Source organism: Telopea speciosissima, chromosome 1, assembly GCF_018873765.1.
Source record: "Telopea speciosissima isolate NSW1024214 ecotype Mountain lineage chromosome 1, Tspe_v1, whole genome shotgun sequence".
Taxonomy (NCBI): domain Eukaryota; kingdom Viridiplantae; phylum Streptophyta; class Magnoliopsida; order Proteales; family Proteaceae; genus Telopea; species Telopea speciosissima.
The window spans coordinates 11,080,622-11,107,313 of record NC_057916.1 but is presented as its reverse complement, the minus strand read 5'-3'; the positions used below and the strand labels follow the sequence as shown (position 1 = coordinate 11,107,313).

The window sequence follows — 26,692 nt, the reverse complement described above, 5'->3', positions numbered from 1 at the left end:
CACAAAAATACACCCCAGGCTGTCACTGACAATGTGCTAAGAGTTTAAAAGAAAATAAGCTGATTACGGATCTCAGAAATTACAATGTCTCGAGGAAGGGAGCAGAGATGTCGACAAATAGAAACTGGAAGCATAAGAAGCTGATAAGCCCAGAAAGATTATTTCATCCCAGCCCACATTAACGACAAGCAGAAAGCAGTAGCAGATAATGAAGTTTTCCCCTTGTAACAGACTTTCAACCAGAGGTGGTCAACCTCTTTTTAGGAAGCTGATCAACTTTCCCCTCCTCAGTCTTATCCATTGCCTTCCTTAGGAGCTCGTAGCCTGCTAAATTAATTGCACCCAAAGGTGCAACCCAGAAGAACCTAGGCACTGCTCCCTTGAACAGGGCAAGAGGTCCTTCCTGACGAAGGATGGAGAAGGCCATCATTGACATTGACACAGGTGGACCCTGGGAAGCAATCATCATCCTTGTCTTGATCACATCAAATGGAGTAGTGGTAATAGAAGCAAGCCCTCCAGATACAGCCCCAACCACCATTGACTCCCAAGGTTCCAGATCTCTCTTTAGTAGCTGCTGAACAACCTTACAGCAACATACAAGAACACAGTGGTCATTGTAAGAATAGAGTAACAGGCCTACATTCTTAGAAAAGCATATAAAGAGCACTGCAGCAAGTAGGTGGTTAACATGACACACTCGTAACACACACTGAGTATAATTCCATGGTGTCCAGTGTCCACCAACCATGTCAGACCAGAGCATTTGAGCATTCATGTTATAACTCATCAATACGCAATCACAAGGGCCTAATGACTCTTGAGATTCCTGCTAACTCATTGGCCATCACAAAAGACTACCTTCTCCTAGCAGTATTGAGTGTGCTCAACCTCTTGAGAGAACCCCAGCAAAATGCAATTCAATAATGGCCATTCAAGTTAATGTCGACTATTAATTCTTGTGTCAGAACTCAGAACCATAATTTCCATTTGCCTTGGTACCATAATACTAGGTTAGAACAGTTAGATTATCAACCTGGCTAATATTCACCAAACCTGATACTTGGGTATCCAAATAAATGTCTATTGTTCTCGATATACCAATAATCCGCAAACAATGGAGCAATCAATGAGTAACACACGATTAGAGGTGGGAATGGGTAGGGAACGGTTGGATAATGACCTTTTACCTTTACCCTTGCTCTATAGGGTAGGATAAAATTCACCCTTAGCCTTACAATAAGGTACGGGTAAATCTCCCATTATCCTGCCATAAAGCATCATCAATGGTATTCAGGTAGGGAAATGGACCATTAGTTATGAGCTTAGATGTGTATATACTCAATAATATGTATGTCAGAAATTTCCTAATTGCCCTACATATGTATAATAGATACATGGGAAATTTCCCATTAGGTTTTCGGTAGAGAATCCCCACCTTACCCTCCAAAGCTGAGGAGGGTAAGGCAGGTAAATGGATTCCATTGCCAGCTTTACAAAAATTGAGAAAATTTCCTACAGAAGAAAAGAAAGAACTTCCCAACCCCCTTGCAAAAATTTGCATGCACGCATTCAACCTAACAACTTGATATAGTCTTAATCAAAACATCAAAGGTGTGCTACTCACATACCATGGTGGACCTGAAAGCAATCATATGTGGATGGTGGAGTGATGTAGTATCAGGTTATAGTTCTAGGCAAGGTTTTCAATCAACCTATTGGTAACAGTATTGGTATCGGCCCCATACCGATACCAATACTGATACTGATATTGATACCACTACTGATCGGCCATATCGGGTCGAATCGGACAGTTTTGCCCTCAATTTCGATAAAAAAAAATAATTTTCTGGACAATTTTACCCCCAATAAGAACATTTCACCAATACTGGGTCGGGCAGGTATCGGTATCAGGCAGTTGATACCGATACGTATCAGCCAATACCCCTGATCCGATACCGATACCGATACTTAGAACCGTGGTTCTAGGCGAACAGAGTTGTCTGAAACTAGGACAATTTTATATTTATTAAATTTTTACTGGTAAAGTCTCCAAGAGTCCAACCTCAGACTGGGACATTAAAACTTCACGCAGTATCCAAATTTGGAAGCAGGGGGTCTCACCACTACAGGTGACAAAATGGCTTCATCACAGGTTCTACATCTATCATGCAGCAGCTTCCTTGATGCACAAACTTCTTGGACATGTTGTTCATGTCACCCCTAATTCGTGTAGATGTGAAGAAAAAGGTTTGAAAAGTGGCTTGAAAGACGTGAAAAACTTTTGGACCACTAAAATTACAAGGGGGAGAGTCCATCATTGGGTAGGTTATATGATTGAAATAGACCAGTAAATTTGAATGGGTGGACAATGTGGAGAGGATTCCCTGCCTATCTAATATTCAATGACAAATGTAGGTGCAAGCTAGTGACACAAATCATTTTACCACAGGCAGTTCAGGGACCCTTAAAATTTTTGGTGTTCCTCTCCACGTAATTTCTTTCTTTTCAGTGGATTAATAATCCGCAGCACAATAAACACACCCCCTTCGGACATAGTTCAGATAAACCACAAGTCCATCACCAACCTAAACTGTTTGTCTTTTTTAAAGCTCCCTGTCCTCCCACAGTCGACTTCAACCAAATCTTCATTAGGCAGTCACTGGTCCAAGCAAGGTTTGAATTTTGGATTTCAATCCATTTTGATTTATGTTGAAACTGAAATATTTCGGTGATATTTGTGCCCATTTTGACCCTGCAATTTCAATAGTCCTTTCACTTCGATTTTGACAAAACCAAAATATTTCACGACATTTGAGTCATTTCAGCTGAAATTTCATACCATGGAGTGCAAGTTGCACATGATTGAACCTTCGCAAGGAGCTTTCTCTTCTATTTTCACTAGTTAGTGCTGTCCTTGGTACAAATGCATTCATTTCAAATTCTATCTTGTTAAGGCATTCTGTTCCATGCACGGATGCACTCATATCTTTGTAATAAAATTTACTTCAAATCTACTACAAAACTGAATACTTCCAATATCAATGCTAAAACTAAAAAATGGTTTTACTAGTGGAAAGAATAGGTCATGATACATGGTATCACAGAGAAGGATCTACACTTGAATAGGCTAAGTTTCATACCTTTTTGGACTCAGCATAGAGCCCCATGCCAGCAACATAGAAAGGAACTTCACGGCAAAGTGTGGCACCAGTCCCCCGAAAAAAACCCCTGATACCATCTTGACGCAAGGTATCCACAATTGCCTCACCTACATTGTCATAAATGCCAGCCTGCAACCTTTGCTTCAATACCTCACAAGGGATCCGTGCTGCTGTTCCCAATATTGTACTGCAGAAGGACGCTACAGTTTCGACCTAGTTGACAGCATGTCAATTAAGTTTCTTGGTTGGATAAAAGTGATAATAAGTTCTGTTGATGTTTTATTTATATACTGCAGGGGGTTAGTTGTAATTGTCTTTATATATTATGGGTATATGGGTTGTTATTATAAGTTGTTGGGGTTTTTTTTTTTTTTTTTTTGGTAATTACACTAGAGTTTGTTGAATAAATATACCTTGCCATCGACAGGGGGTAGTATTCCCTATTTGATTAGCTCTTTGCTCTCCCTCTTGGCTTCTCTTTTCTCCTCTCTTCTTTTTTCTTGGATACTTCTTGTTCTGGTAATTGATCCGATATTATAACATGGTATTAGAGCATTATTAATCACTAACCTTCTTTTAATTGTCCCTTGTCTTATTCTCAAAAGTTTTTAAAGTCGGTGTTAAAAAAGGGTTCTCAAAATAATTTAAAAGTGACTTACATTATGTCATTTTCAAGAGTTGTCATTGTCTTGCACGTTTTCCGAGTACACATGTGAAACTAAGAGGGCAAAAAAAAGATTATTTGACACCTTAAGGGGTGTCAAAAAGAAAATCCCAAATATATATAGCAGCTGCTGCTACTTTTGTGACTGATGGGTTCCCTTGGTTAATCTTTTGCAAAACAAAGGATTTCTTTATCTCATGAAGACTACCTTGCTGTGATGCTGCTATTATTTATCGTTCCTGCAATGCAATTACCAGTGGTACCCTGTTCTTCAAGTTTTCTGATCTGGAGATAATGAACTTTCTCCATCTCCACCTATCATATACCTTGCAATATCTGACGTTCTTGCTGGTTTTGATTATTTGTTGATGTCTTCCCTGTTTTACTTCTTCTTATCAGTTTCCTTTTATATATATGTTCTCTATATCATCCAATGTATCAGTTTCTGATTTTGTCTGTGGTTTGAAGAGAATTACTTTTCTGCAATATTGGTGGATTTTCAACCTGTGGTGGGTGATTTCTTCTTGATTCTACTATTTGCTTCCGATGTTGTGACTGATAGTGTTGCTTATACAATATCTTCCTCGATTCCATGGGTGACTCTAAACCTTATGTGGACAATGTTAATGTTCAAATTACTTCTATTAAGTTGAGCGGAGCTTTTAATTACCTACGGTGAGCACAAATAGTAAAAGTTTACATCAATACAAAGGGTGAACTGGATTGTCTAATTTCCTCCCCACCATCTGCAGACAATATAGGACATAAAGAATGGATATGTGAGAATGATACTCGTATGGTTATGGAACAGTATGGAACCATCTATGTCTGCTAGTGGGTGGGCCTTGGTGCAACGGTAAGGTTGCTCCATTGTGAGCAAGTGGTCACGGGTTCGAGTATGGAAATAGCTTCTCTGCGAAAGAAGGGGTAAGGCTGCGTACATTATAACCCTCCCCAGACCCCGCGGTAGTGAGAGCCTCGTGCAATGGGTACACCCTTTTATGGAACCATCTATGTTTTTGAATGTTATGATTCACACTACCGTTAAGGGTGTTCGGGATAATTTGAAAGAGAGTTTCTCTCAAGACAAAAACATGTCTCGAGTGTATGATCTTTATGAAAAGATCTTTTCCTTCAAACAGAGTGGAAAATCAGTGGGTGAATATTACAGTGCACTCATGTGCATGTGGAAAGAACTAAACGTCTACCAACCCCCTTCTACAAACATAGAAGAATTGAAATCTCAGCGTGCTGAATTTCAAGTAGCTAAATTTCTCTTTGTGTTTGGATTCTGATTCGTAGCCTATTAAAAGCCAACATCTTGCTGGTCAAAAAGTTCCTTCTGTGAATGAGGCATTCTGTCACATTCAGCGCAATGTCTCTCCCTCTCTTGCCAAAGCTGAATCATCTTCCTCGTCCAAGGATAGCTTTGCATTTGTTACTGACAGCAATGGTCCTGGACGTGGTCGTGGCTCAGGGGGAGATAGAGGACGAGGTGCTAGTGGACGTGGAGGATAGATGACTGACCAACCTCTACAACAATGTACGCATTGTGGCAAATCCAATCATGTTTTTTGAAAAATGTTGGTTGAAGTATGGTAAACCAGAATGGGCACAACAGATGGAAAACTCAGCAGTGACTGCCGACAATCTAACGTCGTGTCCACTAATGACACTAATCTTGCCTCTACATCTCGAGCTGGTCCATTAGGTTACGTGTCTTGAGATGACTATAACCAAATATTGCAACACCTTTAGTAGCTTGAGGCTTCCACTTCATCCACCGCCACATTAGCCCATACAGGTACTGTTACGGTTCTTGCCTCTTTATCTCCTACCAATTGGGCTATTGATTCTGGTATCATATGACTGGTAAGGCTAATTTGTTCTCTTCGATAAAACTAGTCACCCACCCCAAGTTATTCTTGCTAATGGGTCCTCCACCCACGTCTTTGGCCATGGTATACTTTATCCTAGTTCTTTCTTTCTTTTATCCTCTATTCTTCATGTAACTCAATTGCCTTTAAATCATTTATCTGCAAGTCAAATCACCAAAGCTCTAAACTGTTTTCTTACATTTTATTCCTCTTATTGTGTCTTTTAGGATCTCCAGACAAGGACAAAGATTGGTAGAGGGTGTGAAAATGATGGCCTGTACTACCTTGATGCTGATATTTCTTCTACAGATGCGTCTGAATCTTCTAGTAGTACTTCCCCTCTTTGCTGGCATTATCGATTAGGTCATTTGTCTCTCTCCAAACTTCAATAGGTGGTTTCCAATTGTAAATCTATTTCACATATTGAGTGTGAAGTTTGTGAGCTCGGCAAACATCATTGTACTTTTCCCTCTCGCGATGTTTCTAGTAGTTTGTCACCATGTTCTTTGGTTCATTCTAATATTTGGGGTCCATGTCGTGTCAAGAGTCGATCACACTTTTTATATTTAGTCTGGAAACAACCTCTCTGCGAAAGCAGGGGTAAGGCTGCGTACATTATGACCCTCCCCAGACCCCGCAGTGGCAGGAGCCTCGTGCACTGGGTACGCCCTTTTTTTACCTTTGTGGATATTCCCAGTTGTCTTAGTTGTATTTGTTAAAAAATCATTCCGAGTTTGTCTGTTTTAAAAAACTTTCATAATGAAATAAAAATTTAGTTTGGTGTTTGTCTTAAAAAAATTTCGTTCTGATAATGCTCTTGAATATACTCAACATGCGATTTCCTCATTTGGCTCAGAGCATGGTATTATCCATTTAACTAGTTGGTCTTATACCCCTCAACAAAACAGTGTAGCTGAAAGAAAATCGATATCTGTTGAAAATTGCTCATTCTTTGATAATTCATATGAATGTTCCTAAGAGTTCTTGGGGAGAAGCTGTTTTAACCGCCTATTATCTAATCAATCGGATGCCCTCATCTGTTCTTAACAATTAATCTCCCATTTCAGTCATTTTTCCTACTTCCCCACGATTTTCCTTGCCACCTTGTGTTTTTGGATGTACTTGTTTTGTCCAAAATTTACAACCAGGATTTGATAAATCATCTCAACAAGTTGTCAAGTGTGTTTTTCTTAATTATTTGCACACTCAAAGTGGGTATCGATGTTATGATCCTGCCACTCAACAATAATTTATTAGTGCTGATATAACCTTCTTTTTTTTAATTTATAAAACTCAGTATTTTTCTGGAGGGCGGGCCTTGGTGCAACGGTTAAGGTTGCTCCATTGTGACCCAGTGGTCACGGGTTCGAGTCTGGAAACAGCCTCTCTGCGAAAGCAGGGGTAAGGCTGCGTACATTATGACCCTCCCCAGACCCCGCAATGGCAGGAGCCTTGTGCACTGGGAACGCCCTTTTTTTCAGTATTTTTCTGCTGAGGTTTATATTTTAGACCATCAACCTTTCAGTTCTCCTTTTAATCCTACATTAATTCCTTTTGCAGATCCTCTGACTACAGCTCCACCAGCGCCATTAAAAGTGTATCGACGCCATCCTAAGCCATCTTCACCTGTCATTGCTCGTCCTTCTTTATCGCCTTCTCCACCATTCGGTTCTTTTTCTAGTAGTGATCCTGCCTATTTACTACCTTCCGATGACTTACCAGTTACTCTATGTAAAGGTACTTATTCTTGCACTCAGAAGTCCATGGTTGTTTATCCTATTAATATGTTCGTTTTTCTTTCACATCTTGTATATTCCCTTCATAGCTTTGCTTTGTCTTTATCTACTCAATCCGTTCCTACCACCTACCACGAAGCGATGTATCATCCTGGTTAAAAGTCAGCTATGGATGTGGAAGGATGCTCCACTTTCTTGCCAGACATAGACCCTGGTTCATTTACCTCTAGGTAAGGAGCTAGTGAAGTGTTGTTGGGTGTATACCGTTAAGTATAATCCTGATGGCTATGTTGAACAGCTTAGAGCCCAATTAGTGGCTCAGGGGTACATTCCTATGGTGTGGATTATTTTGAGACCTTTTATCTTGTTGCTCATTTAAATTCCATGTGAGTGTTTATTTCTTTGGTTGTTAACCTTGACTAGCCTTTATATCAACTTGACATCAAGAATGATTTTTTATATGGTGATTTGCTCGAAGAAATGTATATGGAGCAACCTCCTGGGTATGTTGCTTAGGGAGGCAATGCACAAAGTATGTAAACTGCACAAGGCCACTTATGGGTTGAAACAGCCACCACGAGCTTGGTTAGATAAGTTTAGAAGAGTTGTCATCAGTAATGGATTGTCACAGTGTTATTCTGATCATTCTGTGTTTGTCCGTCGTCAAGGCTCTAAGGTAGTTGTGTTGGTTGTCTATGTTGATGTTATTGTCTCTGCTAATGACTCGTCTGGTATTGAAGATAAGTTTTATCTACAGCAACACTTCCAGATGAAAGATTTGGTGGTTCTCAGGTATTTTCTTGGCATTGAAGTAATTAGTAGCAAGAACGGTGTTAGTCTGTCTAACAGGAAATATGTCCTTGATCTTCTGTTTGAGACCGGCATGTTAGGTTGTAAACCAATGGATACCCCTATGGATCCTCGTGTGAAACTTGGAGTTTGTGATGATGAGGATTTTTCCGACAAACATCAATACTGGAGGTAAGTTGGCAAACTTATATATCTTACTATCACCGGACTTGATATCTCTTATGCGGTTGGTGTTATAAGTCAATTTATGGAAAAGCCTAAACAGGTCCACTGGGAGGCAATGTGTCGTATTCTGAGGTATCTTAATGGTGCTATAGAGAAAGGTCTTGTTTATCATCATCGTGGTCATAGTATTGATGGTGATCGAAGGTCAACTACTAGATATTGTGTGTTTGTTGGTGGCAATCTTGCTACATGGAGTAAGAAAAAAAAACAGTGGCTCGATCTGGTGCCAAGGCTAAGTATAGGGCCATGGTGCATACTGCAGCTGTATTAAACTATAATGTGGCTAAAATCTCTTGTTCAAGTGCTTGGTTTCCTGGCCAATAAGCCTATGAACATGTACTATGATAACCAGGCTGCTATCTACTTTGCTAGTAATCCGATCTTTCATAAATGAACTAAACATACTGAGGTTGCCTGCCATTTTGTGAGAGATGCCATAATGAATAAGTTGATCTCTACTCCCTTTGTTTGTTTAGGTGATCAGTTGGGTGATATGTTTACCAAGGCCTTGTTTCGACCTACTTTTCTTACCAATTGTTCCAAGCTAGGCATGAGTAATATTTATGCTCCAGCTTGAGGGGGAGTGTTAATGTTTTATTTATATACCACAGGTGGGTTAGTAGTAATTGTCTTTATATATTTTGGGCATATGGATTATTATTATAAGTTGTTGAGGTTTCTTGTAATTACACTAGACTTTGTTTTATAAATATACATTGCTATCGATAGGGGTAGTATTCCCTATTCAATTAGCTCTTTCTCTCCCTCTTGGTTACTCTTTTTCTCATTTCTTTTTCTTATTCTGGTTATTGATCTTGATATTGTAACAAGTTTATCACAGTAGAACTCTCTCTCCCTCCCTCTGCGTGTGTGTAAGCTTTGTGCATGCACAGAGGAAAAAGGAGAAGGGCACCACGTAACAGTGTTTTGGGCATTTGAGTGATGTTGTACATGTTGGTCATTATCCCTACCCATTTCCTCTTCTTCAACCCTGAGACCCAATCTTCATCAAACAACTACAATGATAACTGATTAGCATATACCTGAATTTCTGGTAGTGTTGGAGCCACATTTACTAATACAAGCTTGCTTGCTTCACAGATTCCGGTTCGCAATCCATGGCTGTTGATCCAGAGAACCAATTGTACAGTGAATAAAATGAGCCAGAATAATGCAAGTTCCTCTCATTACAACCCAAAAAAAGGAGAGAGAGAGAGAGAGAGACCTTGAAAATTGACCAAGAATAGCAGGGATAGAACCCCGATACAATCCCTGAAATCCAATTTGAGGAAGCTTTGACACAAGTTCTGGGAGGGAGAGAGTTGTTGATGCTTGCACTTGAGTCTGATGAGTCAAGATTTTGTCATGAAAAAATTCCAAATAATTTATAGGTTACAGAAAGACAAAATATTGTCATAGGATAACTATCAAATATATATATTGTCATAAGAATCAAAATCAAATACATCTACTTCTAAGATCCATTTTTCCAATAGTATGCTGAACAATTGTTCATAACTTGATTGAGCAGAATTAGGAATGTTACAGCTACAATGATAAAAGATTCTTTATGGCATTACTACAATGATAAAAGATTCTTTATGGCTATACAAAATTATGTTTTCCACTGTATGCTTACAGGATATAGAATCAAATAAATTGGTAGCCATTGAAATCCCAGTCAATGGAAATATTAGAACTTGTTTAGTGATGTATCATAAGACCATCACCTACAGACTTTTTACTTTTCATTGTTTTCCAAATTGCTGCTATCCAAGAAGGCAGAATAAAATTGGATAACTGGGGAACCAAATCCAAAATTTCAGATATACAGCACTTGCTAGTTGGTTCCGTTTTCTTATCCCTCTCTCTTCTTATCAGCCTACCTTGAAACTCTCACACTTGACGCCATCAAAATACTCCTTGTTCCCCTAGACAGCTCCTTAATTAATTACTGTATCAATTTAGTACACAGCAACCCCACCAGTGTTGCTGCCGGCCCCAAGCCCAGATAAAGGAGGGGGTTGGTGCGTCCAGTCGGCAGCCGGCACTGGAAAAACCCTAGCCAAACCCTTTTTTATGCATTCTAGAACCTTATATTTTCAATGTAGTGCTATAGCATTCCCCGTTTTAAGCAACGCGCTAAATTTGACCCGGGGTAGTGAATAGTGAGCAAGGGTTCTAGGGCGTCCCCTGTAAGCGACATGCTGCGTCAGCGCCCGGATACGGTGACAAATAGGCAAGGGTTCTCGCACCGTGGACGGGTGCAGGTAAAAAATCTAGTCCAAAAGCATAAGATTAGATTAGCATCTTGGAACATAGGATCTTTAACGGGTAAGAACCTAGAATTGATAGATTTTATAAGGAGAAGAAGGATTAGCATAGCTTCTATTCAAGAGACTACATGGAAGGGTAAAAAAAACTGAGTTGGATAACTTTAAACTTTGGTATATGAGGGATAAAAGTAATAGAAGTGGAGTGGGCATAGTAGTGTATAAAGATTTGAAGAATGATGTGGTGGATATAAAAAGATTTGGTGATAGGATTATATCCATCAAGCTTGTGTTGGAGAAAGAAGATGCCAATATAATTAGCGCTCACGTACCCCAAGTAGGATTGGATGAAAATAGTAAGTTACAACTTTGGGAACACATGGATGGATTAGTGCAAGCTTTTAGTCAAGGAGAAAATATATTATAAGGGGGTGATCATAGACATGTTGGGAGAGACCGTAGAGGTTACGAAGGGTGTACATTGCGAATATGGTTTTGGAGAGAGGAATGAGGAGGGGACTTCAGTTTTAGATTTTGCTATACCTTATGATTTATCCATTGTAAACACATTTTGAAAAGAGAGAGGAGCACTTAGTTACTTTAAAAAATGGGTATCATAGTAGCCAAATAGACTTCTTTCTAACTAGAAGAACAGATAGGTTGTTAAGTAAGGATTGTAAGGTTATACCGAGGGAGAGCTTAACCACACAACATAGATTAGTGGTCATGAATATGTGTCATTTCGCTGAATCGTAAGAAAAGTGATCCCATTTGCCCTAGGATAAGGTGGTGGAACTTAAAAAGGAGATACCTTGAATCATTTACTGATGAAGTGGTCAAACAAGGAAAGTGGGACTTTTATGGAAACACTAATACGATGTGGAACGAGATGACTGTTTGTATTAAGAATGTTGCTAAAGAAGTCCTAGGAGAATCGAAAGAAAAACACCATTTCTCTAGGGAGAATTGGTGGTGGGATGATGAGGTTCAAGCAGCCATTAAGGCTAAGAAAGCTAGTTTTAAGGCATGACAAAGAACTGAGGATGTAGAGGATCTAAAAAGATATAAATTTGCCATAAATGAAGCTAAGATTGTGGGAAAAGCAAAGGTGAAGAAATACGAAGATCTTTATAACAATCTGAGCACAAAGGAAGAGGAGGAAATCTATCTATTAGATAGCTAAAATGAGGGAAAGGATGAGTAGAATTTTGACCATGTTAGATGTGTTAAAAGTTAAGTTGGTAAAGTACGAATAAGGGATGAGGACATTAAGGAGAAATGGAAATATTAATTCTACAGTCTATTAAATGAAGACATTTCAAGTAAGTGTCCTAGAAGGCTGCATTACCCATCAAGACACCGCATATCGTAGATACACACGAAAAATTAGGGTACCTAAAGTAAAAGAATCTTTAAGGAGGATGAAAATAGTCAAGGCACCAAGTCCAAATGGGGTCCCAATAGAAGTGTGGAAGAGCTTAGGAATCTATTGTTTATCTTGTTTAACCAAGTTGTTTAATAAGATTATGAGCACAGGGAAAATGCCAAATGAATATAGGAAAAACATTGTGGTTCTGATTTATAAAAATAAAGGTGATATTCAAAGCTACAAAAACTATAGAAGCATAAAACTAATGAGTCATACTATGAAATTTTAGGAGAGTTATTGAAACTCGCCTAAGACAAGAAACTACTATTTTGGAGAACCAATTTAATTTTATGCCAAGAATATCCACAACAAAAGCCATTTACTTACTTAGGAGACGCATGGAAAGATTTAGAGATTGCAAGAAGGATCTCCATATGGTCTTTTGTTGACCTATAAAAAGCTTATCACAGATTTCCTAGAGAGTTAATCTGGAAAATTACTAGAGAAGAGAAGTGTTTCAACTTCAAGTGAATATGTTGACATAATTAAAGATGTGTATAATGGTATGGGGACTAGTGTAAGAACTGTGGGTGGTCAAGGTAATGAATTCCCTATTACAATTGAGTTACATCAAGGATCAACTTTAAGCCCTTATTTGTTTGCGCTTATCATGGATGATTTAACCAGAGACATTCAAGATGAGGTTCCTTAATGTATGCTTTTTGCTGATGATATTGTTTTGGTGGATGAGTCAAAAACAGAAATTAACACCAAGTTGGAGTTACGAAGATCAACCTTGGAATCAAAAGGTTTTAAGATAAGTAGAATGAAAGCGGAGTATATGGTGTGTAACTTTAGTTACACTAAGACGGATACTGAGTTGTTGAAGATTGATGAGAGGGAGATTCCGCAAAGTTATTATTTTAGGTATCTGGACTCAATCATAAATAAAGAAGGTTATATAGAGGATGATGTTTTACAAAGAATTGAAATAGGACGGATAAACTGGAGAGGTGTGTCCAAAGTGTTGTGTTATCGACATATTCCTTCAAAACATAAAGGAAAATTTTATAGGACAGTTATACAATCAGTTATGATGTATGGTATCGAATGTTGGGCAGCTAAGAAACATAATATAGATAAACTCAGTGTAGCTAAGATGAGGATGTTGAGATGGATGTGTGGCAAAACTATGAAGGATAAAGTAAGGAAATATCATATTAAAGCTGTTTTCAGAGTAGCTCTGATACATGATAAGCTACAAGAAAGTCGTTTGAAGTGGCATGGCCATGTTCAATTGAGGCCTTTAGATGCTCCAGTACAGAGGAGTGATTTAATTCAGATTGAAGGAGCTAAAAGAGCCAGGGTAAACTTAAAATGACTCTAGGAGAAGTGGTGAGGAAAGACATGCATAGCTTAGGCCTTGTATCAAGTATGACCATTAACAGAGTTGATTGGAGGGTAAGGATCCATGTAAGCGACACCATTTAGTTAGGATAAGGCTGAGTTGTTGTAGTTGTTGTATCAATTTAGTACACAGTAACAGACTACTTTTCTTCCACTTAGGACTCAATCATGCTCTCCCCATTATTAGAGATATTTCTTATTCAAAATTTCTCATCAGATTTGGATCCACAATAAAGGCAATAATAAGCATTGAGAAGAAGTCATGATGATAGAAAATAAAGAAATAGAACCATTAATGTTTTATATTAATATTTCTCATCCTTCAGCCTCTAGTTAATTCTTTCCAACATAATAAACAAATGAAGGCCCAACTAGTGGTACCAGGTATCTGATACAAACCCATGATTTCATTTTTCACCAAATGCAAAGCTCAACACCATCTTGTGCACCAATAGGAGTGCTTCACTATCGTAAAGAAAAGCATCCAATTTCAATTGAACTTATAGAGAAGTTGGTATTTAAAGCATAGTTGTCACGGCGTCTAGGCGATCCTAGGCATTGGAGGAGGGGAAAAACAAGGCTTTACCTTGACAACTATGATTTAAAGAGTGGAGAGAAGAAGTCAAACGCGCTGAGATATATCTAGCCTTAAAACTGGCATTGTCAACCATGCTTATTAGAGCATATTGTAGGAATATTTTTCTAGCTAGATATGTAGCCTACTATGCAAGAAATTATTAGCCAAAGAACTTGCCTTTACAGTATCGACAGGATGCATTAGAAAAGCGGACAGCGCACAAGAAAGACCCCCTGCCAGTGCAGATTTCAGAACACTTCCAGAAGGAATTTCCACAGGTGGTGCAATAGCAACAACAGTAGCAGCTTTAAACCATATATTCCTGTAGATAAAATAAAATAAACTATTTTAAAATTCAATTAATAAAACAACATGCTACAAAAATGGTCCATAACCATCAAACACCACATAAATAATAAAAGAGAAAGAGAGAGTGAGGCTGAAGCTTTGTTATCTAACATATCACAATCATAGTACTAAATCTCGTTTCGTTTCGGTGTTTCGGTCTGACCGAAATTTCCGAGATACCAAAATTTCGTCGAAATATGGTATTTTTTCTGTGGGTGTAAAATGCCAAAAATGACCGAGATTTCCGAAATTTCCGAAACGAGATGACCGAAATTTCCAAAATATTCGAAATATTGCATTTTTCAATTCGATGTTGCATTTCGTTTCGACTCGACCGAAATACTCGAAATTCTCGAAATCTTGACCGAGACAAAACGAGTTTTAGTACTATGATCACAATCAGTCACACCCTTGGAAACTGTGATAATATCAGGAATTAAAGACCAGTAACACTGTAACAGCAATAGAAAGAAGAAGTCGAGACTACCAAAGAGAAGCAGCACCAATAGATCTTTAGCAGTCCCCCTCTCACGTATATAAATAGAATTCAGTTACATAAGAAAAACTAGAAGATTCCCTAGTTAGTCCTAGCTGGAGTAGAAGTCTAACTAGGAAATAAAACAAAAGAAGAAAAAACTAACCAACCAACCCAAGAAATGACAAAATAGGGACACTCCCCCTATCGTGTTATGTACACATATATAATAAATATACCCCCATGGCACATATGATACATAACTTAAAGAAAAACTGGAATTCTTATACCAAAAAAAAAAAAAAAAAAAACTCAATAATAAAATCATAAAACCTCTGAGACTCTGCATAAGTACTTAATAGTCCCATTAAAATGAACACTTAAAAATCCTTATTTAAAAAATGGATTTATGAGCTTAGTTATTCTTTTCAAAACTTTTGAAATCACTCTGCTCATTAGAACAGGACAAACTCGTCTTACCGGGGATCATCTTCAAGTCGATAAGAAGGAAGAAGTAACATGAAATTTCGGAAATGGCCATAGGATATAGATCCTTCAGGGTCAGCATTCAGAAAGCGCATCATAGCAACAGCATTATCTTCATTGGCTGGAAGTCCAGCATTTTTAAGGGACGCCAAGATTTCATTCATTTGCAGTGTTCCAAATTCGCTCAAGCATAGGGTTGTATAAGCCCGAAGAATGGTAGGTTCCTTCTGCTCCATCAAGGACAAAAACTGTTTCCACCTGAATGATTTTGAAAATAAGTGACTTCTAGTGCGGTGCATAAATTCCTGAGCATATCTCTGAGGTAATCTTCTCTTTCTCATGGCAACTTCAAGATCTTCTAGCGTTACCTGGCCATCTCCATCCCTATCAAGTTCCTCAAAGAACCGCCTTCCTGTAAGCACATATCAGCAGTTTGAAGTCAGGATTAAACATTAAGACATGACAATAATCAGAAATCCATTCCTACCTCCTATAAACCCCCAGGACTGCATGAAGAGTAAGGTCAATTAATCAAATGATAAACAGGCTCTCAACAAATAGAGGTAATAGATAATAACAACTATAAATAAAAATGTCATAGTAAAGCTCAAGTTATAGTAGTTGTTGAAACAACCCAAAGTGAGTTCAACTGAGGACCTTCACAAAGTTATAGAAACCATCTCCCAGGATCATGGTAATAGCAATGAAAATCTGTACTGCAACATAAGGTAAGTGTTAAATGATGAAGAAGATTCTGACAAATCGATTAAGTTCCACCATGTGCCATATGATAGAGGCTCAAATATCTTTTATTTTAGCACTTGATCTATGTTAGTTGAACCGTGGGTCAGAGAGAGGAAATAAAATAATGGAATTGATTGATTTAATGAGAGAAAGACCCCCTCTATTTATAATAGAGGGGAAGTTACAACTTACATAAGCTAGGCGATGTGGGACTAAACCCACACAGCCAATTAAACACTTAATAACATAAAATACCCCCAAAAGGACAAGAATACCCTCACGGTATTCTGGAGTACATTCTTCTAATACTCCCCCTCAAGCTGGATTGTACAAATAAGAGAGAAAGAAGATCCAGCTTGGAATAAAAGAAGAAAAAAAACTCTCAAAGAAAAAACTCTCTCCATAACAATGCTAACACTCCCCCTCAAGTTGGCGCATACAAGGTACTAATGCCCAACTTGAATGAAAAATGGGAAAAATAAGTTGTAGCAGAATCCAGCTCCAAAAGGAATGCAGCTCCCAAATAGACCTTCATGAACTTGAAAAAAATAGACCTTCAAACTTGGGCAGACTTGATCAATTGTTACCAATCTTCAACAATTGTCCAGGGATGAATCTCTGACTGATAATCTTGAAGGTAAGTAACTAGGGCAGCAAGCAGATGAGTCAGGCAGCAATAAAGATCAAGCAGCGGAAACAACCAAACTATAGGACCTCATATGGGCAGGCAATAACCAAACATCTTCAAAACTTTTAACACCAGCCTCCCCCTTACGGCAAACGTAACCCAATAACAAGGTAGATACTTATTGGCAATGGTGAAACCTCTGACCTTCTATGTTTTGCACCAAGTGTCCCTGCATGTTCTGCTCTCTGCAGTGGCTGCAGATATACTGTATATAATCCCCCCCCTCACGTGTAGTGCACGTGGACATAAGAGAGATTAGGTTAGAGATAGGGCAAAACATAACATTCCAGAATGGTTCAGTGGCTGCCAAGTATAATGGAAAAAAAAAGAAATGGTAAAGAAGAGAATACCATTAACTTCCAAGGGTGTTATGGGTAATGCCAAAGGTATGTTTTGGGAGGTGGTGAAGGAAAAACAGCAGTGGGATAATGGAGTAGGATTAACTTGGGTAACATAGAAAGCTCCAACCTTCTTCCATCAATCAAACAAACACTTTGAATGGAAACCCCTGTAGGGGAGAAACTCCTAACCCTAATATTCAGATCTGAAAAAGATACAAATCTGATTCGAAGTAAGGAAATGCTCCAATTGTTAAGGCTTGTTCAATCTTCAAACAGGGAGGAGCAATTGTGCAAGAGTTTCCATAATAGAAACTCCCACATGCTAGACAGTACTAAGAAGATATCCGGACAGCAATGAATGGAAGTAGCCTCAACAAAACTAGATCAGATCTGAATCTATAACAATGCTAGTATGCAAGCTCCAAAGTATGTCGGATATTAACCAGAAAGGCTCCACATGACCGAATAGTTTCGTAGGTGCAACCAAAAAATCGTGGAACACACTGTGGTAATCCCAAATAGGCTAATCTCCAGGGTAGTAGATTCGAGTCTTCAATAACGAGAGAAATTCGATCTCCAATAAGAGGAAACACAGTCACAATTATAGGGCAGCAATAACACATCAACCAGTCATGCTTACAGAAGCCAATCAATAACACCAGCCTGGTAGGTAGTGAAGCTCATAATAACCAGCCAAATAAGATAAATAATCAGACAAATCCATAGGTAATTGAAGCAGCCAGCCATATAGGAACAAGAAAAACAGCTTGATAATTGAAGAAACCAAGCCAACAAAATGCACTGGAATTTTTTTTACTAAAAAACCTGATGTAAGATGCTGAATAATGGGCTATATACTCCTCTGATGTTGATAAAATTCTCCTAAAAAAATTAACAACTGTGGACTGCCCTACCCCTTAGATCGATTATAGCCAGGGTTTTGTAAAAAACCCTGAAAGTGAATATCGATTGTAGGGAAGGGGTCTTCAACAAAGTTGAGGCCGACATGTCAAAGGTGCTTGCTTATTGTAATACTTGCTGACCAAAAACTACTGGAATGGATCTCCAGTTCGAATGACCAATCTCCTTGGTAATTGAGACTTGATCTTCATATGGGAGAAATACCTAAAAATCACAGATAATGAGGGCAGCAACTATCTTGGGCAGTAGACCTTCTTCAAGCCTTGAACTGATAAAGGAGAGTTCTCTTTTAATGTTAGAACCACCTCCAAAGCACTCGAACAACAACAAACATCCCTAGCCCAAATCGATTTTTATCAGGGTTTTGGAAAACCCTGAAAAGAAGAGATCGATTGGGGTAGGGGTCTTCAAAAAAACTTGGATAGGTGCAATATTGAGGTCGATTGGTCCTTGAAGTGGGAGTAATCGACCCTCCAAAAAATTAGCAAAAACTGAAACCTGAAAGTCAGGGTTTTTGGCAGGTAACCAAATTAGCAGGTTAAGTAATTTTTGCTGTAGAAACAAATCCAGCCATCAAAAAGGGTCCAAACTTAGGTCGAGTATGGCTTGTAGTAGTAGGGAATCACCCCCAAAAAATTAGCAGCATCTGAAAAGCGAAACCCTAAAATCGATTGGAGGCAGGGTTTTGAAAAACCCTGACAAGTTGAGATCGATTAGGGTAGGGGCTGGAAAGGTTAATGAAAGATGGAGAAATAGAAAAAAGGAAAGGAGGTCAATGGAATAGGGTAGGAGGGTGCTGGAAAAGGCTGCATATGGTGCTCCAAAAGTGGAGGATCAGTCTTCTTTAGGTGATAGGAATCTGATCTCCAAAGACAAAAGGGAAACTCCAAATCGCAGATTAGGGTCCAGCAGGATTTTAATGAAAAACTATAGAAGAGAAAGGGGGGCAGCACTAAATCATCGATATTATGTCTACCTCGTTAGTGCTGCCCCTGTTTTTGGGCTGAAAGGGAGAAGAGGAGGTGAGATCAATTGGAGGAAAAGAAGGGAGAAAATAGGGTTTTTCTCTCTAGATTAGACCAACTCTGATACCATGTTGGTTGAACCGTGGGTCAAAGAGAGGAAATAAAATAATGGAATTGATTGATTTAATGAGAGAAAGACCCCCTCTATTTATAATAGAGGGGAAGTTACAACTTGCATAAGCTAGGCGATGTGGGACTAAACCCACACAGCCAACTGAACACTTAATAACATAAAATACCCCCAAAAGGACCAGAATACCCCCACGGTATTCTGGAGTACATTCTTCTAACAATCTATTTGAAACTGGACAGGTTTGAGTTACAGGATAATCATACCCCTTCAACATGCTTGTGTTATTTTTAATTGAAAGAACCCATGTCATTCGGCGGTGATTATTGGAAAAAATGACCATTCCTTGTGCAATGCCTGCTTGTTTGTTTAAGATTAAAAAATATAAGCATGCCGCATGAGCTTGTTTGTGCTTGCTTCTTCAGTTCTGTTGTCTTCCAGTTCTATATTGCTTTTGATTAGTTAATGTAGCTTAACGTTGATTCTTGATGTAGCTTAATGTTGATTTTTTATGATAAAGGTATATGTTGTAGCATACTAAACATGTTAGAAAATAGGGAAAATTTAAAAAAAATAATAATACTTAGGCGCCAAGGCAGCCTAAGCGCTTAGTTGCCCCTCCAAAGCTGTGGTCGCCTTGTCTCTTTGACAACTATGCCGCTTCAAAGTAAACCCATAAATATGTTTTGTAATCATCAAGCGGTCATCTACATTGCTAAATCCAGTTTTTCAGAAGAGGACCAAGCATATTGAGGTCAACTGTCACTTTGTGCGGGATGCAGTAATGAGAAAACTAATTTCTATTCCATTTGTAAGTAGTTGTAACCTTTGTGAATCAGTTCAGTGATATGTTTACTAAAGCATTGTTTCTTCCAACTTTTCTTGCAGGTTGTTCCAAATTGGGCATGGGTGATGTCTATGCTCCAACTTGAGGGAAGTGTTAAGACTTTAGTTATGTGTGTGGTGACATTTAGTATATATGGTGACACTTCACCATATTTGGTGATGTTTAGTATTCTTGGTGGAGTGTAGGGATTAAATACTAGGTGACTTGTAGTTGTATTCTGTTACGACTCTATAGAATCACAACCTTACTAATAATGATCTGCCCTACCCACGACATAACACTAGCAAAGTCGTGGGTTGGGTTTTTACCTCTCCTATGGTTCTCCCTCTCTTTCTACTTCTTCTCTTATTTTCTTCTTCATTCTTCTCTTGTATATGTACTGATCTTACTTTGTCCAATACTGTCACAGATCCAACATTCTTATCATTGTCAACAACATTTTTTATGTCAAGAAATTTCATAGCACTTCAAATAGCAATAAAGTAGTCTCTGCTGATTATATACTTGCACAATTTTCATCTTTTCCTAATAGAAAACAAAAATTAATGATTTCATTCTTTAAACTAAGTTGTCTTATTCTTCCATTGTCAATGTCAACTTGATTTCACGGTTTACACCCATTAAAAAAATGTTAACTTGATATCATTTTTGCGTTATAAAGTTTCTTTTCCATTGGTACCATATAGGATTGGATTTTTAAATGCTTCAGTATATAATTGACTGTTCATTATTGCCAATGTTGTAGGTTTGTTGTGTTTAAAACAGCTTCATTTCTGACCTATACAATTATCTCCACATTATGTTCTTTCTGAAAAGCACTTCCATGATTTGATGGAAGTTCTTGTTCACTCATGAACTTATTCTTGTTGACAACCATTTTATTCACTTGCATTTGTGTATTACATAAATGCTTAATTAGCATCTATGAATCCAATATATAATTTTAGAATGGCATAATGTAGCGTGAACTATATGCAGTTATGTGGGCATAAAGTATAGCATAGCAAAGAACCTCAGTCCTGTGATCAAAACCTTGCTGGCCCACACAAACCAGCTTAAGCATTGAGAAATGAGAATAAGTAAATACAAGAGGTCAAGATTAGGTGAACTAGAAGCCATAGAGTAGGAATCATGGTTTCAGGTATTGGTATTGAATCAGCTGATCCATACCAATACTGATATGATACCGAAAAAAGGAATTCTTTATGAATTTTTGGCCGATTTGGACCGATACTGTCCAATACGAACATGACCGACGCCGATCCGATATGATGAACTAAATCCTTGTTAGGGAATTAATGACTCATCTGTCTAAGGTTGCGCTTTCAAACGCCAACTCATAATAAAAATACCTATTGGCTACAGAGGTAGTTTAAAACACGGGTACATTACCTTCAGACTCAGTATACATGAAGAAATCCTGCACAGAGAATAACTTTTTCTTGTCAGGATGGTTTTTAGAGGACTTCCCAAACTGAGGCAATCGCTCCACATTTGATAATGGAATATTAAGCAACCCATTTGCGAGCTTCTGAGGTGAACCGGATTCTGTTTCTTCCCTATTAACAGCAGAGACGCCATCATCTTCGCCCTCTACTTTGGCAGAAGAAGTTACTCCCACCAGACTTGCTGGCACACCTCCAACTCTTGCGAAGCTCAAGTTCCCGAGAAAGTAATCAACATCTGCTTTTTTTCCTTTCAGTATACCTGTTATTGCCCCAAAATGATCAAATTTAGCCAAAGGCGAAGAAGTTTCAGCTTGACCATAGAACTCTTATGACATTTCTGCTGCTTACCCTGATTGAATTTCTGAAGATTTTGGGTGAACTGGTCAAATATTAAACCTATAAGGAGTTTTAACGACAAACTGTCTCCTTCGTTACATGTTGTGCCCTTGTTCTGAAATGACCCAGCAAATTGACCATATTCCCTCCGCTTCGGTTTAGATGCAACCCCTGATGATGTTGACTCCCTGTATGAATCTGAACAACAATTCTCTTGGGCACCCTGATTCTGAAGACGCTTCCTTCCGTTTTTGAATGGGCTTGGAAATCTCTGAACAAAACTGTTAAGCAACAAAGAGCAGGTAACTGCAAACTGCAAACAATTAGCAGAAGAGACCTTCACTCCAACTGAGTCTTTCTCTTTGGACCCTTTCTTCAGAAGCACGACCTTGTGATCATTGGCTCTGGAGCTGGGTAAAAACGTTCCCAAGAACGTCTTGATCGGAAATTTTATCGATACGATTTTTTTTCTGTCATCAACAACAACAACGTCCTCGCACTGTTTCTTCTTCAGAGAAGAGCTTCTCTTACTGTTCTCGGCAGAGAAATTCAGTTCGGGGAACAGTTCGAGATCATTCGTCCCACTTCTCGTACCCACCCAGCACGACTCTAGATCCTTCGCAGCGCGACGAATACCAGATTCAAGTGGTGAAAGAGCACCCTTAACCACGTGAATGGAATTGAAGAAGGAATCTATTGGGTCATCCACAGACACCATTACTAATAGTGCAAATCAAGCAATACTTGCACTGCTTAACAGAATCACAACATCATCCGACAGGAGCAGAGCAAGAAGAATAAACGATTCACCCGCCAAACCTTCAATTTAAAAAAAAAAAATTAATGATCGTAGAGACTCAAAATCCGGTAGTCCCGATCAAAGAGCGAATGAGATTTGTAGAATGAATCAGACAAACAATTCCGTCTGAAATTACAAATCCCTAACAGCAAAACAGATTCAGAATTTGAAACAAATCTATCGAGGCCGATCAAATTCATCAGCATTGATCGGCGGGGGTTTCGGATTCGAACTCGACGCTGAGCAGAGTGGAGTGGAGTTAGAGCTGAATTAATTTCTCTTAACCAGAGGATTTTAATTTTTAATCCAATTAAGTCCATTGGAGGCAAAATTTTACACAAGCTAATTAAAAATAGGGACGAGTAACAATGGACAATAAATTAAGTGGAAGCCAGTCTGGTCTTTCGTTTTATAAGAATGAAAAATGGCGAGTGGGAAGACTGTTTTGTTTTTGGGAAAATATCACGTACCATCCCTGAGGTATGACTTATGTACACTTTCACCCGTGAGTTGGAAAATTTCACGTACCTCCTCTGCTTTCCAAACTAAGTAACAAAAACACCCACTCTGTTAATGGTAAGCATCAAACGTTAGAATTTTTATTTAATTGACCAAATTGCCCTCATCTTCTTCCCCAAATCGTTTTCCCAAAACATTAAACCTTAAACCCATTTTAGGGTTTCAAAACCCCGCTGACGCCTTTAGCGGCGGCCAAACCAGAGGACCGACGGCCTGGATGTTACTGGCGAAGGATTGCCGTGCTCCGGCGACTGCGATGCCGACATTAGATCCCCGTGAAAGTGGACGGCAACGGTTACGCCACCAGATCAACCATGTCCCGACTTCCTTTATAAACTAACCTACTCTGATGTGTTCTTGAGATTTCTTTCGTAACTCGTAAGTGATTTGAAGGGAAAACTTAGGCGAAGTTCTGAAGAACATGGCTTTGGACACGGTTGATGAATTTTATTTTTCTACTTTTTTTTTTTTTGTAGTTCATTTCTCCAATTGAAATTGATTCAATTACTGACTACTACATCCTTTTATGTTTCTGTGTAGATCGAATCAGAGAATTGACAATTGAAACATCTAGGGTTTATCAAGATTGCTGCTATTAATACCTTGATATGCATACCGAGCCTTTACGAATACGCTAAATAGAATTCTGGGCCTTTGAGATCTGGGGTTCGAACTGTCGAGGGCACTGTTAGTGCGCAACAAGTTGGAGCTGCAGCGACAGAGTCACAATCTTATGTCCAGCGATTAAAACCTTGGCTTGAGATGTCGGTAACTGTACACGTTACCGAATTAATGGTGGCCGGAGACCTGCGGTAGGGTTTTTCACGATTCCTGTTTTGGCCGCTGCCACAAAGTGGGCAGCAAGTTGCAGAAATTTTTTTTTTTTTTTAAAGGGGTGAAAGAAGGGTCGCGGCATAGAGGTTGGAACCACTGTCACAGTTCTCTACCTCATTCGGATCCTTCGCCGGATTCCTTAATTGCCGGAATCAGCTCCTGCTTTCACATTTAGGATTGAAGGGTTTGAAACCCTAAACGATTTGGGGAAGAAGATGAGGGCAATTTGGTCACTTAAATAAAAATTCTAATGTTTAACGTCTACAATTAACGAAGTGGGTGTTTTTGTTACTTAGTTTGGAAAGCAGGGGAGATACGTGAAATTTTCCAAATCTCACGAGTGAAAGTGTACATAAGTCATACCTCAGGGGAGGTACGTGATATTTTCCCTTTTTTTTTTAGGGTAAGAGGTGATAAACCAATCAGAGGCTTGCAGGCTTCAGCTGTACCCGTAACCCTAGTAAGGACAAGCACGAAAATAGTGGGGAAAAGAACACAATAGGGCCGTAGGGGTAAGGAGCAGGTAGTAGTTGAGAATTGGTTCACATGTTCAAACTTCAAAGTAGGAGAGATAAAATAAAAATGGGAGAATGTTCTCTGTGCCACAGTGCACAGGCACATGGACAGCCTGTGTAGGGGCCACAGGATGGTTATTGCACCCACCTTCATGTGCCTGGGCACAGCTTGCGCTGCAGCACAGAGAACAGCACCCCAATAAAAATATTATCAATAAAAATTAAAAAGAAAGAACATTGTGTGGGCCCTAACAGCACTCCCATGAGTCTATTTCTCTCATTCCTCCTCATATGAAAAGACATCTCTGCCCCTTGTTTTGAGGAGAAGAGAGATAGACACATGGGAGTGCTTATGTAGGCCACACTCTCGGACAGAGAACTATTTCCCTTGCCACACCCCCGGACAGAGAACTACTTCCCTTGCCACACTCCCAAATAAGAAATTTCTCCCAAAAAATATATGTAAGAAAGAAATTGCACTTAGGCTCAGTCAAGATCAATCTTTTTTTTTTTTTTTTTTTTTTAGGAAGATGAACTATGTTCGGGAGTGTGGCCTACGCCAACACTCCCATGAATCTCTCTCTCTCTCTTCCCCCATATGAAAAGACACATTTGCCCTTTGTTTTGAGGAGGAGAGAGATAGACACATGGGAGTGCTGGCGTAGGCCACACCCCCGGATAGAAAATTGATTCCTTTTTCTTAAAAAAAAAATGGGAGAAGGTTCTCTAAACAAGTGACATAGAGGACGGGCAATATGGTACTTTCAATTCATGTGAGAAGGATAGATAGACAGAGTTACTAACATACCTTCCCTCATCAAGTCAAAGAACCTTGTGCTTTTTTTATTTTATTTTGGGAAAATTATGCGAACACCTCCTGTACTTTGCCAAACGTATTAATAAACTTGAAGTTTCAAACAAATGCGTTTGTATATCCCCTCTATTTTTCAAAAAAATACAAAATTAACAATCTATTAACCAAAGCACGTTAAGTGATTACGTGGGCTTTTAAATTGGATATGAAATGACTATTTTACCCTTTCACCCTACCCTTGACAAACCAATCGCCTTTCCCAAAATTAACAATCTATTAGGCAATGCACGAGGCTCCCGTCACTACGGGATCTAAGGAGTCATAATATACGCAGCCAATTTCTCTAGGAACTTGAACCCGTGACCACTTTGTCACAATGACTCCTATTTCTCTCTCCTAAGAGGAAAATATTTCCACGAGGGTGAATCATTGTTCTCACAACAGGCGACATTGTGACACAAGGAAAATGCCTACCGCAAGTCCGCAACCTTGTTTGGGTAAGGATGGTCTAATCTGACTTGATTTTCCAATATATATATTTTTTTATTTTCTACTACAGAAGTACAGTACTTTGAAAAATCATCTCTTTTAATCTACAAGTATGATCTTTACTAACCAACCGTAGTTGGAAAGCTCTTCCAGAGCACTTTCCAATTATACGGAAATTTGGTACTGGTTTGGGAAAAAAATATGTTTGAAAAATTGCTTGAAATGTAGGGTTCACTTGATAGTAATTTACATAAAATAATTATCAAAAGACGTTATTTTCACACCATCTTTAAAGATTGGATTTTTAATGACAACACACTTAATTGTGAAATTTAGACCATTTTCAAAACAGTTTGATGCGTCAACCCTTCACAGGGGCAATTTGCTCATTTTCTGAAAAGCCTCTCAACTAGTGAAGAAGGGGACTCTGAGATAGCCCTGGAAATTTCATTTCATCATTGTCTCGGACATTCCTCGCAACATATTCTACCCATATTTTTAGATTCCACAATGCTGGTATCAATATGCTTCATTCCATTATAGTTATACAAGTACATTTCCCACATATTCTGCAGCATCATAACACATGAACATGTCTACTGGAGTTCAATCATTTGTACCTACTTGCTGATTAATGAAGTGTGGAACTGAAACATAGGAGAATAACCAATAGAATCCACATCTCATTACATGTAGAATGAACATATGATGAATATCGTAACCAACTACACAAATGTACAAATAATGGGAGTGTTACCAAAAAAGCAGACATCACCTGCTCGCACACAGCCGTCACACCCTGTCAATATTTGTTATCGCTTTGACTTTTGCTTATAAACTCGTGCCCCCTTTCCAATACACAAAAATACACCCAAAGCCGTGCTAAGAGTC

At 38.8% G+C, this 26,692-nt stretch overlaps 1 protein-coding gene across 2 annotated transcripts; it reads right to left on the bottom strand.

Moving 5' to 3' along the window:
* LOC122651564 (calcium-binding mitochondrial carrier protein SCaMC-1-like) lies at positions 1 to 22,907 on the bottom strand. 2 transcript variants are annotated; one of them, XM_043845000.1, is made up of 8 exons: positions 21,844 to 22,907; positions 21,440 to 21,754; positions 15,406 to 15,823; positions 14,280 to 14,424; positions 9,702 to 9,820; positions 9,520 to 9,598; positions 3,144 to 3,377; positions 1 to 586 (listed from the first exon to the last, which is right to left on the bottom strand). In XM_043845000.1, the coding sequence occupies exons 1-8, from the start codon at positions 22,547 to 22,549 to the stop codon at positions 236 to 238; spliced, it is 2,367 nt and encodes a 788-aa protein (XP_043700935.1). In that variant the 5' UTR covers positions 22,550 to 22,907; the 3' UTR covers positions 1 to 235. The 2 variants fall into 2 exon arrangements, with proteins under 2 accessions (XP_043700935.1, XP_043700944.1); XM_043845009.1 differs by having other exon boundaries at positions 21,440 to 21,742.
* Positions 22,908 to 26,692: the final 3,785 nt, after the last annotated feature.